Source organism: Phocoena sinus, chromosome 2 (assembly GCF_008692025.1).
Source record: "Phocoena sinus isolate mPhoSin1 chromosome 2, mPhoSin1.pri, whole genome shotgun sequence".
NCBI lineage: Eukaryota > Metazoa > Chordata > Mammalia > Artiodactyla > Phocoenidae > Phocoena > Phocoena sinus.
Window position 1 is genome coordinate 67,680,401 of NC_045764.1, and position 13,315 is coordinate 67,693,715.

The 13,315-nt window shown below is 40.8% G+C and overlaps 1 protein-coding gene across 6 annotated transcripts in view; it reads right to left on the reverse strand.

Moving 5' to 3' along the window:
- MAP2K5 (mitogen-activated protein kinase kinase 5) overlaps window positions 1-13,315 on the reverse strand; it is a 269,304-nt gene that overhangs the window by 31,860 nt on the left and 224,129 nt on the right. For all 6 annotated transcript variants that reach the window (XM_032622664.1, XM_032622666.1, XM_032622662.1 and 3 more), the window contains 2 exons: window positions 7,460-7,521; window positions 4,439-4,484 (listed from right to left, as the gene is read on the reverse strand). In XM_032622664.1, the coding sequence (XP_032478555.1) occupies window positions 4,439-4,484; window positions 7,460-7,521 (108 nt within the window). The remainder of the gene's footprint in view (window positions 1-4,438; window positions 4,485-7,459; window positions 7,522-13,315) is intronic.

Consider the following 13,315-nt stretch of genomic DNA (forward strand, 5'->3'; position numbering starts at 1 on the left):
CCTGGCTGCAGAGCTCTAACTATCAGAGTGGGAAGGTAGTGAGGGAGCTGAACGATCACTTAGGGTCACGGTCCCCTTTGAAAAACTGATGACAGCCACGAATTCTTCTTTAAAAAAATGCAAATCGCCACATGCACATACAATTTTGGATGTAATTTCAGGGGCTCTAACAGACTTCCTGAATGAAGTCACAGACCCTAGGTCAAGGATTGCTGATCTGGTCCATCCCCTTCATTTTGCAGATGAAGACACAGAAGTGGGGAGGGATTGGAGAGCTGCTGACAAGGGAAAGGAAGCTTCCCTGCTAAATCCGCCTGACCTTCGCTACAAAAGAACCCGAAAGGAAGATTAATTCGGCAGAAGGAATTCTCTGTGGTTTACACAAGCAGATGGTCTATAGAGTAAGGTTGCTCACCTGTCCCTTTTACTTAAAAATATGTAAACATATAATTTGCACAGCCAAGCCAGCCACACACCTCTCCATCTCTGTGCCTTCACCTCAGGCTGTCTCTGTCCCTGAGTGCAGGGGTATGATTCTTAATTTTTTGCTTCCCTCAATCTGATTATTGACATTTTGGGAAACTTTCCCTACCGCCTTCGCATCATCGTCCTCTCCCCTCTTGCTGCAATCCCATCAATCCTTTCTGACTGGCAGAAGCTGCCCTTTTCCCACATAAGCTGTGACACGTTTGCTTGGTTGTCTGAAGCCTCTGAACACCGTCTGCTACCTCCTCAGAGTTTCTACAGCCTGGAAACTTTTTTCTAAGTTTGTTGGTCTTCAGTCACAGAGCTGGGGCAGCACTGATATAGGTCTTTCCTGTGCTTTACATTGGAGTGATTTAAAAGTGGGTTCTTTAATTACGGAATCATCGTCACAGAACAGAAAGAGTGTGTGTGGGGTTCCTAACGGTCTGGCTGTGTCAGCATGCCAAATGCTCCTGGGCTGCCTGCATGGCTGGTTTTCCTTTGCTGGGTTTAAAGCTGACTCCTGATGCATGCAATAACTCTTAAAGAATTGAAGAAAGGTCAGATCTTCCCCAAGGATGAAGGACTTCCCTATAACTGAATAGAGTCCACTCAAAAGAATTAACTCAAGAAAAAAGGTACTTATGGGTGGGTGTGCTGCTTCTATGTCAAGTCAAAGTTTTCAGACCTGGGTACTAGGGTTCCTTCTATTAGAAGTGGAATTTCTTAACAGATTGCCCAGCTGGTGGTGAATATACTGCCTGTTTGAGCTCTACCTTTGTGGGTTTGTGACTCCACGAGACCAATGTCAATGGAATTTCTGTTCCAGCAAGCACTAGAGGTTTCACATTGCTCTGAAAAGGTTTGGGGACTCGACACACTCACGCTTTGCCCATCCTTTCCTCTGCCTGGAATGACCCCTTGCAAACTCTCTATTACAATTCAATCCATCCTCCAAAGGCTGTTTTCAAATGCTACCTTCTCCATATAGCTTTTCCCCATTTCCCCATATGGATCCCCACAGAACTCTGCAATTCTTTTATAGTATTTAGTTTATTCTAATTATTTGTATACTTGCCCTACCCCCTGCAACACTGTACGTGTGAAGCTTACCCTGCATCTTCTGCTGAGTCTAGCACAGGACTTTGCACATAACGGTCTATAAATATCTACTGAATCAGCTGTCTACCTGGTTCTGAGATCTCCCAAGATGATGTGGATGCCGATGATGAGACTTCTGAGTTAATTCTTTGTGTAGCTTAAGGGCTACATGCCAGAAAACGGTACCAGTTCATGTGGACCCTGGCTTCCCCCAAATGTGAGCATTAAGGCAAGTTCTTGGTCCAATTTTAAAACATTTCCACTCAGAACAGAAAAACTGTAGCCATCTTAGGAACAACCACGCCAAGCAGAGAGAATTAAACAGCTAAACAACTAAATGAGTTCTAACATTGGGATTTTAATAGCCTCTAGCGTCTAAACTTGAGTTTTACATGTCATCTTTAAGAATGATATGGTCAAAAATTGCAAAGATGATGATTTTTAAGACTTGGGTATTCTGGTATATAAGGTGACTCCACCAAATAAAACAACAAAAACCACTTGAGTGCCTGCTAAGTGCAAGACCCAGGCCCAGAGGTGAGGGTGTTTGGGCACACCTCTCCCTGCATTCTGATTTACTTAGGCTGGGACTTGCTGTGTTCACTGGTGGTCAGGGTCACACCCAAGTTCATGTAAGAGTTCTGTGATGGCAAATCCGTAACTTTCCATATTTCCACCCGACTTCACCTCTGATGCTCTCCCTTTGATTTGCAAAATGCAGGCCCATAGGGAAACCTCAACAATCCTGCGGGCCTCACAGCTGACGTGGCCCAAGCTGTGCAGACCATGTTGGTACCCTGCTGGGTGGAGTCACCACGCTTGGGAGATACACTGCTCTTTTTGTGAAAGGCAGCCCCCCCCCCACCCCCAGGGACAAATGGGCTCTACAGTTCAGGCATTCCAGAGGATGCTCTCAGCTTCCAGATGGGAGCACCACCAAACAGGTTGTAGACGAGAGGGAAAAGGAAAAATTAAAGCTATTAATATGCTGGAAGGAATAAAGAGACTGGTTTCTTAAGGGGGTCCCTAGGATGTGACTCAGGTTCCTCAAGCCAGGGACAGCCCACTTTCTTTCCTATCCCCTTCTGGGCTCAATATTTTGGCCAAAGGGGAGCAGGGCTCAACCCCCTTGACCACAGGAGCCTCACACACATTCCATTGTTTCCTGCCCCCTCACTGAGCCTGTACTAAGCCAGGGGGTGCCTCACTATTGCTATACCTAGGGGAATAAACTCATTTAAATCAAACTGTGAGCAGTACTAGAAATAATGTTAAATTAAGTATAGGATAGTGCTTCCTGTGACAATTTTTCATTGTATTTTATTGATTTATTGATATTTATTAATTAAAAATATGGGACGGCACACACCAGGGTGTATAGTTGTAAACAGATATATCGAGATACGTATTCCTCATCTCTCTCCACACACAGACAGCCACATATGCTTGCTTTCAAGGCACTGAAAGGACTCACCCTTCAGCCTTATCTTTACAACTTGCCACCCTGGAGTGGTGTTCCCTACCAACACATACATCCGGATGCATTTATGAGTGTATGTACGATCTGCAGATGTTTTATTTATAAGTGGCCAACTCACTGCAGCACTGAAACATGCATTTACAAATAGATATCTGTTTTATGAAACCCTATTCCTTTGTTTTAATAGCTGAGCTATCCAGCCATACCATGATAATGTACAAGGTAAATGGGTCTCCATCTCTAGAACCTGTTCCAAGTTTCCTCAAATGTGACTAACTGCATGAATTTCCCAACCATCAGAGATCCGCCCCCGTCAAAAAAAAAAAAAAAAAAAAGACCAGTTTATTCTAGACATGAAACCTGCACAGTTATAAATTGCAGGGGTTTTAGGGGTGAACTTTAACTTGAAACTACCCTGAAAACTGAGATTTTGCTCCAGGGGTAACAGGAAGAAGAAAACTACCTTCCTGGAAAGCACTTACGACATAAAAGGGAAACATACAGCTATTTTATATTTGGGGATGAAATCTGTATTACACAGAAGTTTGGGTGCTTAGAGTATTTATAAGGATGAAATACAAAGGCTAAAAACCTTTGAACCGATATCTTTAAAATGATTATTATTTAAAGTGATGAGAGAAAACTAGTCAGAATTTGTCCTGATTGTAATAATCTGAAGACAGGGAATGGTATGCAAAACATTAGAAAGAGTAGACTATAATTATTATTTATTAATGCTTGATGCTAACGTTATTCTAACAGCTTCTGCGTTGTCAAATCAACAATCTGCACTAAATAAATGACCATTTGGGAATTGTTAGGGAACGTCTCTGTTCCTCTCCCTGCTTGACTAAAAACTGTCATTTGCAATCAAAGAAAGCGGCCTTGGAGCTGAGAAGACAGCACTTGCAGCCTTATAGTTGTCCCTTTCTGAGGAAAGACCAAAGATTCACATTAACTTGATCTTTTGCAGCCAATCTAATTTCATTCTACATGAATCCAAGAGGACTCCACGCCACATTCAGAATTTCCTGTAGGACTGCACTAAAAACTTAATATGCTGACTATCTTCTCTGTTACCAATCCTCTGAATTCTGAGAGGCTGTAATAGCAAATGAGGACAAGGAATAACCTAGATTAACTTGTGACCCTTGAGTGTGAAGCAAAGGAAAAGAATTCTGCATTAAGTTTCAAATTGGTGATGGGTTTTTAAGAAGTGAAAACTACTATCTGAGGATGTGAGCTTCAAAAAGCACCCACTGAAATGAAGTAAATAATATTGGCTTTGCTGAGTCTGTGGATGCTTTAAACCCCATCCTGGTCCTTTTAACAGAATGTTAAGCACAGATATGTAACTGCAGAATTCTAGTGTAACTAAAAAAGTCTACTTACCATCAATTCCTCAGGTGCTGGCCTTTCTTTTGGTTGTTTTCTCATGCTGTAAGAGAATAACTCATATTATCTATATCACTTGTAAATTTGTGCTACAATTTCCACCATGGGCTATTTCTCCTGGAATTTGAATGTTTTCAAAATTCATCATGTTCAGTTCTTGGCCAAAGCATTAGCATGTATTCCCTTTCTTTTATTTTGACCTTCAATTAATCAGATTTTGGGGGAATCTCATGAATCAAAAATGCAAAGATTTTTTGGGGGGAGTTACTCTTGCAATACAGATAAAGAATGAATTTAAATTTATCCTAATTCTACTTCTGAAACTAATGTGAAAAAAAAAAGCAGCAATGTTCGTTTCCTGACTCAGTTATCAATTCATTTCAAACAAATTTAGGGAACAATATACTTCTTTTTTGGTAAATGGGATAAGACAATAAGAAAAGAAACATGAATATCAGGTCAAATGAGAAAACATCTCATTCCTTCATTATTATTCCAAATGACAAGTAATATATAAAAGAGGTCAGGTATCTAGATAATGCTACAAAAGGGTCATTACATTATCTCAACTTTCATTTATTTTGGCTACCATGAAAGCTGATAATTCATTAAACAGCTGTCAGAAAGTTACGTTTGTTTAAGCTGCTTAAAGAATCACATTCCTCCTGCAAAATATTTCGTCTCATGTGCAACAGTCATAATCAGTAGCTGTAGCATGTACTTAGCTACGTGATGAAGCACCCAGTCATGGGACTGAGGTAACTGTGGGTAAGCTGCCTACTTGATGGCCAATTTATACTAAACTCAGAGTATCTGTGGGATGAAGTCATGAGAAGAGACTGCTGCTTCTATTACTCGGAAAATCACACAGACACTTTTTCTTTATATAAGGCAACCTCAAACAAGCAAGAAAAAAAAAGCCCTTCATACAATCTCTGCATTTGCCGACAGTATTTTTTTTTTTTTAAGTACAGAGATCTAATGATCATTTGGTAAACAAGAACCGTAGTTATGAACCATTAATGACATCGAGGACATTTGCCTTCCCTATAAATAACCATATGCATCTCTCAAATACTGCATCCATTAGCAAGTAATTCAAGCTGTCTCGCCAGTGGAGTTGGTAACAGTCTTAATCTGACATGCCAAAGTAGCTGTATCTCTTGGGAAAACAAGGCTATTACCCACTATCATTTCTGTTTTGGCTTGACATCTGTGGAAATTTCAACACAGGTTATCCCTCCCTCTGTCTCCATAAAACTTTTATATAACAGCTGATTAATTTTTTGGACAGAAGGCAGGCAAAGCCCTATCTGCTTTTCTCCCTCTCTGCTCAGAAAGGGCCCCACCCCCAGGTTGGTCTCAGACCACATAGTAGGATAAGCACAGTGGTCACGGCACAAATCCAACGTCTCGGAGCGGGTGATGCCAAAACCCGGCGCTCCAGGCAGCTTGGGAATCACACGGTTTGTTTTTCAATTTCTGCATCTCAAAATAGGATATTCCCATCATGTGCTTCTGTTTCTAGGAATTTCATGTAAAGGAAATTAAGAGAGGCTGATACATATTTCTAGATAATGGCTCTAATATTAATGAGCTCAGGATTCTAGTGTTTACCCAATACGTACCTGTTTTTCCAACATGGCATATTTTGGAAAAAATGTTTGCAGAGTGAAAACAGTTTTTACAAGCTACGGAATATTATGTAAGTATTTTAAGTAAACAGAAATAGTGTTAATAAAAATTTTAGAAGTTGGGAGTTAAAATTCTCTTCCCCACATATTCTCCTATGGAATATAAACTACACGAGACATTTTTATTAAGAGGTAACATATTACATTTAGTCAAAAAGGTGATAAAGCTTGACATTTATATTAAGGAATATTTCTTGGTTTCACTTTAGCGGCATCATCAGACGGATCATGGGGGGGAGGGGGAGGGGCCAGTGCACAACCATTTCGGTTTAGCAAGGAATCCTGAATGCACCATTTTGTGGCACCACAGGAATGAAGGGCTCATTTTCCACTAGTGGATGCAACTCTGAAGGGGTGATGAAATAAGGACTTTGATTGAAGGAGGGAAAGAGAAGTAAAGGTGCTTATGAAGGAGTTCCAGAATGTCCACAACAGTTGCTAGTTAGTCCTGTCTCCTGCTTTGGGGTGGTCATCTCTCTGCTCCTAATTTCCTTCTCTCTCTCTCTCTCCATGCTGGGGTGAGGGAGAGGGGAGAAGGATGGCAGTGGAGCAACTAGGCCTTCCAAGACCACATGGGTCCTTCTGAATAGGGGGGAGGTGGATAATGTGAAAGGGATAATAAAAGAAAACTTCATTCTATGGGGAGGAAAAAGGCAGAAGGCTGGAAAAGAACCCTTGGCAGAAAAATGCCTGTTTCCTCAGATATAAAATGACAAGGGGTTGCCTAGAGACTCTAAGGGCCCCTTGGATCTAAATCCTGTGGCTCCTCTCTCAGTTCTTATAATGGATAAAGTGGGCCTAGTGGAACTGTGTCTTCATAGTCTCTCAAACATCAAAATTCAATGAAATGGGACACCACTATTGTGTCTAAAATATAACCAAAGATAAAAGTTATTTACTGAAAATCCAATGAATTAATAAACTATGCTGCTTCCACTAAGTGACAGACACTTTTATGGGTAACTTGAGGTTACATTAATAAAAATAAGCTTCATATGTCTGTTCAATAGGGGCTATAAAATTATGTATTTCTTAAAAAAAAAAATTGGATAGCAACAGTACCTGTGCTCAAAGAAGGAGCCTGATTCTCAGCAGTTTATTAAAACAGGAAAAAGCCTCTAAAGTACGTTTATGACCCTTTGTGTAAATAACGTTTACATAATTTAAACAATTCTTCAGCTTTGCTGCCCCATCTGCCCAAGGCCCCGAAGTCCCTCCCGTCTCCAAAAGGAAGGAGGGCGAGCCATAAGGTCTCACGGAGCCGCAGAGTTAATGGCATGTATCATTTACATTGAGGGCATGGCATGTTTGCAAACGGGCTCACCACTGAGTGATGAAATGTACAAATGGCTCGGAGAACTCTCCAACCGGAAGGACGGGTGAATCCTGGGATGGAGGAAAAACAAGTCACCAAAAGTCACAACAATTCCTTTTCTTTATACCCTCCACCCCCAATCCCAAAGGAGCATATAAAGATGAATATATAACAAGGATTCACCACCATGTGGAAAGGAAAATAAGGCCTCATCCAATTAAAAAAACGGTCTATGCTCTCTTCCACATGTTTATGTTAAAAATGCCAAATTTAAAGCCATACACATTTTACCATGGTGAGAAACATGAGAGCAAAGAGGGAAGGGAGGTGAAAAATGGACAATGATAGCCACAGGGTAGGAAAGAAGGTATGAAAGTGTAAATGAGAAATTAATGATTATTTAAGTAACACACAAATGGTCTTGTAATTAACAAAGAGCTGTGAAATTATTCTTGTGTTGACCTTTGTTTCTTTTACTGGGTTTGCTATTTACACTTTTCTTTTTATTTACATTTATTAGTATATACAGCTGCTCTTAACTGCTTGTCCCTAACTGAATCATGTGTGTCAGAGTTGGGTTTGTTTTTTTTTTTTTTCACTTTAATAGAAAAGCTTTTTATAGGGGAAGCCGTTTCCTGAAAAGGAATTTCAGCCTATTTGCCAGTCTAGGCAAACTCATCATATGAGAAAGCCAGTGAATTAAGGACACAATGAAAAACGCCCACCTTGCCCACGAACAGAACTAGGATGGAGGTGGCAGTCACTCAAGAGAGCAGAAAACTACACAGCGACAAACGACAACTACCATGTAACACAGGGAGCAAACCCCATTACCATTTGCAAAGGAAGGCTTTAAGAATTTAGGAGTTTTTTCAAGAATGACAGAGAGAGCCACTGTGTTTATAGTGTAACGGCTCAGAATGTAATGAAATTACACTGCAGAGTACTTTAACAGTCATCTCATTAGACCTACAGTTGGAACAAGAGAGCCACATAAAGTAGGCAGCTGCAAATGACTCCATTCTCATCTATTCTCATTTGCTATTAAAAATACCTTTCGGCGGCTCTTTTCCTCCCTGACATCCCTACACAAAGTGCCCTGCAAAGTATGATACATGCACCTATTTAAATTAACAAAGGAATGACTTATTTTAATCTCACTGTGCTTTGGAGTGCTTTGGCCATTTGGATGAGCAATATATCATTACATACAACCTTCCAGCGCTGCAGGCAAGAAACTCAGAGCATGCAGCATTTGGTGGGAGCCAAACAATTTCTCTAGCACACAACTGTGTCAAATGCATGCATGTATTCATTATTGAGAACAAGAGGAAATAGCTTTGATGTAGTGGAAAAAAGAAGATGATAAAAGCACCTCTGCAATATGCGTGTCATTATCAATGGTGGCAGATAGATACAACTGCACAGCCTCCTATGTGATTAGTAAATATACATATAATTGCTGTGGCCAATTATCAGAAAAATGAGATCGGTAATTACAAGACAGAAAATTAACTAGAACTCTTATTAAGGCTTTGTTTCCAAATCAAACAATTGGAAACTACCGGAAAATACAATTAAATCAAAGGGAACTGAGGGGGTCAAGGGAGCCAAAAAAAATAATCCCAAAGTTAAAAAAAAAAGGAATGTGAACCAAATGTTTCTTAGTTTTTGCATATCTGTCCTCTTTGAATTAACATTATTTGTCCAGAAGAGGGGAAGGTTAGTAATTGTAAACTTAAAATTCTCATCAATAGAGAAAGGCTTCCAAGAGGAAAGGAAAACAAAGGAAAATGGGAGTGCAATAAAGTCTTGCCAAGTTCAAAGGATTACATGCAGGCATTACATAGAGAGGATGTGAAAGAGGGTGGGGGGCGATGAAATAGTCTGCTCAAAAGAAACAAGGCACGCAGTTAACATGACAAGGCCTCGATAAAGGTATTATAAAATGGTCACAGAAGTACTACCGGTTTGAAGAGCAAAAATAAAACATGGTATCAATTTCAGCCCAGTCTGTTTTAGGAAAGCCATATATATCACCAAGCCTGCAAGATTCTACGAGGCCCAGTTCAAGAGATGACATTTTACTGTCTCAAACACTATTAGTAAAGAGACAGTTCAAAGTCTGAGGTACAAAAATTATGGACTCTAATCAGGTAGTTAGTTTTCTAAGTCATTCCTTTCTGAAATTTTTTTGGAGGCTGTAGTACTGGAAGTGTCTGAGTAGTAGCTGCTTTAAAATGAATGTTTAGGAAAATAAAAGCCTACTGTCTTTAATGTGGCTGAATATTTACCAAGATGGTTAAAATTCTAGACTGGTTTTATACAAAGATCCTGGTATAAAACGTGATGCTAATGTGGGCCTCATTTCAAAGTATGATACCAAGAGTAAATTAATGAATTATAGACTAGGCAACTTGATGAAGACGTCATTTTAACGTGGATGAGAAACAAAACGAGGAAACTGTGACATCCTTGCATGGGTAGTTAATTTTATTTAAGACCTGATATTGTAGCCTGTTAAGTTCCTCATAATATAAAACTAAGGAACCCTGGGTGGTACCCATGAATAATTTATTTCACTTGTGAAAATGCCAGCCCAAGTCGACTCTGCAGAACCACAGAGAGTGGATTCTCATCTCAGTGGTGCCTGGAAAGAATCAGTCATCAAAGATGTGGGGGGAAATTCTAATCTCACAAGCATAATGCCAGATATTTCTTTTCATTAAAATCCACGTCTCCTGTGTATCTCAGAGGAGAATTTTCTGAGATACAGAAGACTGACTAGTGGGGGGCGGGTTCAGAATGCCACACGCAAACACGGGGTGGGGGAGTCCTCTGAGAGCCTCCAACTCCACAGAAGCACGCAGGCTGTCAACAATCCAAAGAAGGCAAACGAACAGACCTGACAGTATTCCCCAAGCTGGAGGATTTTTAAGTATTCCTTTCTCACTTTTAAGCAAGTAAAATTAGAAGTTAGTTTAGATCAGGATATAAAAAATCTCTGAGACTCGGACCTGTCTATTTCGTTATCTAATTCCAACCTGTGCGAAGGAGGAAAGGAGGCTCGCAGTAAAGCCACTCCAGCATCGCCGTGGCACCCAGGGAGGGGAAGTAGCCAGTCACTGTGGGGTTAGAGCGAGACAGAACCATGCCCAGGGGTTCGGAGGATCTCGTAAAGTCACTGCTGCTACTTATCAGAAATGTTCTCTGTGGAACACGGGTTCAGGCAAGATGAAGAAAAAATACATTTCAAAAATGTAAACACAAATTAGAGAAGCAGTGACACCAGCAACTCTCAGTATTGGCTGAAATGGACTCTAAATTGTTAATAAAAGTCACTCTCTTTAAGACCCTGGGTGCCATACTTCACCTTGAGGGCTTTTGGGGGGATACTTTTCTGTTGAACTTCTAAGCATGGAGGTATGGAACGAAACAGAGGACACAACCTTAACCAAAAACCTTGACCTGAGATTCCGGTCCTGAATCAACTTTAGCGTCCTGCTAAGGGAAACAGGCCGTTCTATTACAGAGCAGGCAACCGTTATATAAAAACAGCTGCTGCAGCCATTTCAGTAAGCAATTCTGGTCATCACGGAGGACAGTCTCCAAGTCTCAGAGCTTTGGGGAACTACCTAGTCAGCCCCTCCTGCTAAACAACTGGAACACAAGCAGGCAGCACACTAGAGAACGGCGAAGGACGAGAAGAAAGTTTGAGTGATGCCTTTGTCTTGTGAATAATGAACAGTTCAGGAAGGTCAACCCATTACAACAGAAACTGTTTAATTATTAATTATGTGCAATCTATGAGCAAAAGGACAAGTTCAGAATGTTTAATGTATGCTAACTTCAACTGGACTCTCTCTGGGTATTTTGTTATTAGCACTTGTCAGCAAGGTACTCAAGCATAAAAAAAGGTTAAGGAGCAGAAAATCCGAGTGTGTGTGTGTGTGTGTGTGTGTGTGTGTGTGTGTGTGTGTGTGTACCTGCAACAAGGTGGGGGAGGGGAGAAGGAGGTCCAACTCCAACCACAACTGCTGCTGGTTCACCTGCAGAGTAAGTGTGCCAAAAGTACACTTTGTGATCTTGAAAGCAGGCAAGTAAGTTGGATACTCCAAATAAAGAAAACATAAATGAGAAAAATGCTTTTGAAATGACTTACTTAAAAGGGAAATCATTATTTTAAAGGCATAGTTTTTTTTTTTAAGCCATGTTGTTTCTTGGCTTTAAAGAATCCGTGTCATTAATGTTCAAGCACATGCTAGCATGCACATACGCATGCACACACACACACAAGTGCATGTAAAACTGGTATGATCTGAATAAATGCAGTGGATGGTATCATGCCAATTTCCTGGTTGTGATATTGTACTATACTTATAAACTGTTACCATTGGGGGAAACTGGGTGAAGGGTACATAGGATCTTTCCATATTATTTCTCACAACTGCTTGTGAATCTAAAATAACGTCAAGGGCTTCCCTGGTGGCACAGTGGTTAAGAATCTGCCTACCAATGCAGGGGACACAGGTTCGAGCCCTGGCCTGGGAAGATCACACATGCTGTGGAGCAACTAAGCCCGTGCGCCACAACTACTGAGCCTGAGCTCTAGAGCCTGTGAGCCACAACTACTGAGCCCACGTGCCACAACTAGTGAAGCCTGCGTGCCTAGAGCCCGTGCTCCACAACAAGAGAAAGCCACGACAATGAGAAGCCCGTGCACCGCAATGAAGAGTAGCCCCCGCTCACCTCAACTAGAGAAAGCCCGCGCACAGCAACGAAGACCCAACACAGCCAAAATAAAATAAATGAATAAATAAATAAATAAAATAAAATGATGTCAAAATAGGAAGTTTAAAAGTAAAAGGGTAAGGAGCTATTTTTGTTTAAACTCATGAGGTGCAGATTTTTAGCAGAGCTCTGCTTTGAATAATGGAGAAGCCTGGCATAACTATTTAACTGGAAGAAAGTTGAGGGGCCTTTGCTTTACAAATACACCTGAGGATTTAATTTTTGCCTTGAATTCATAATTAAAGATGACAATGGAACCTGACAATGATGTGGTGGTTAATTCAGACACTAATAGGGCGTAGACATAAAATGCTGCATAAAAATGATACAATCGTTCATTACTTATTTATTGCTTCACTCATTCAACAATTTTCTTGACCATCTACCATGTCAAAGGCACTGGGCTGGCACTGTGGGATGACTGATACTTGATCCATAGCCTGGAAGAATTTGTGTGTTGTTCAGAGGGATAAGACGTGCAGCCCTAAGAGCGATGGGGAAGAAACTTATCGTGAGAGTCTGGAGGGCTGTGAGGTACCGTTTTTGCTCTCCCACTTTCTTCCTTCCTCACTTCCAGAGAGCACCTGGGGGTGAAGGGACCTTGAACATCTTAATCTGTGTCACGTTCCTTTCTCTTTGCAAAACAGACATTCCTTCAAACCAAGCTTTTATATGTATTGGCAGTAAAACGTAAAAAAGATAGAAGGACAACTTCTCAAAAATCTCAAGGTGTTGGCCACACTGGTGAATTCTGAGGTCAGCTGTGCTGTGGTTAGATTAAACCAGGCAAGTTAAGTGAAACATGGCAATCCTTTTTAACAGTTTTTAACAGCCTATTTCTAGACTTCTTGGTGTCAAGCCATCAAGCCAACACATTAATTAACATTAGAGAATCACCTGCAGTCTGACCAGTACTGAGAGTTATGCTCTAACATTTTAAAAATAAATCTTTTAATTCAAGCCTAATGTTCCTTTGGCCTGGCCCAACAATTTCTGGTCCTACACTCTGGGGTTCATACTAACTGGCACAGCTCTCCTAGATCACTCCACATCTATCTGCAATGCTGGGATTGA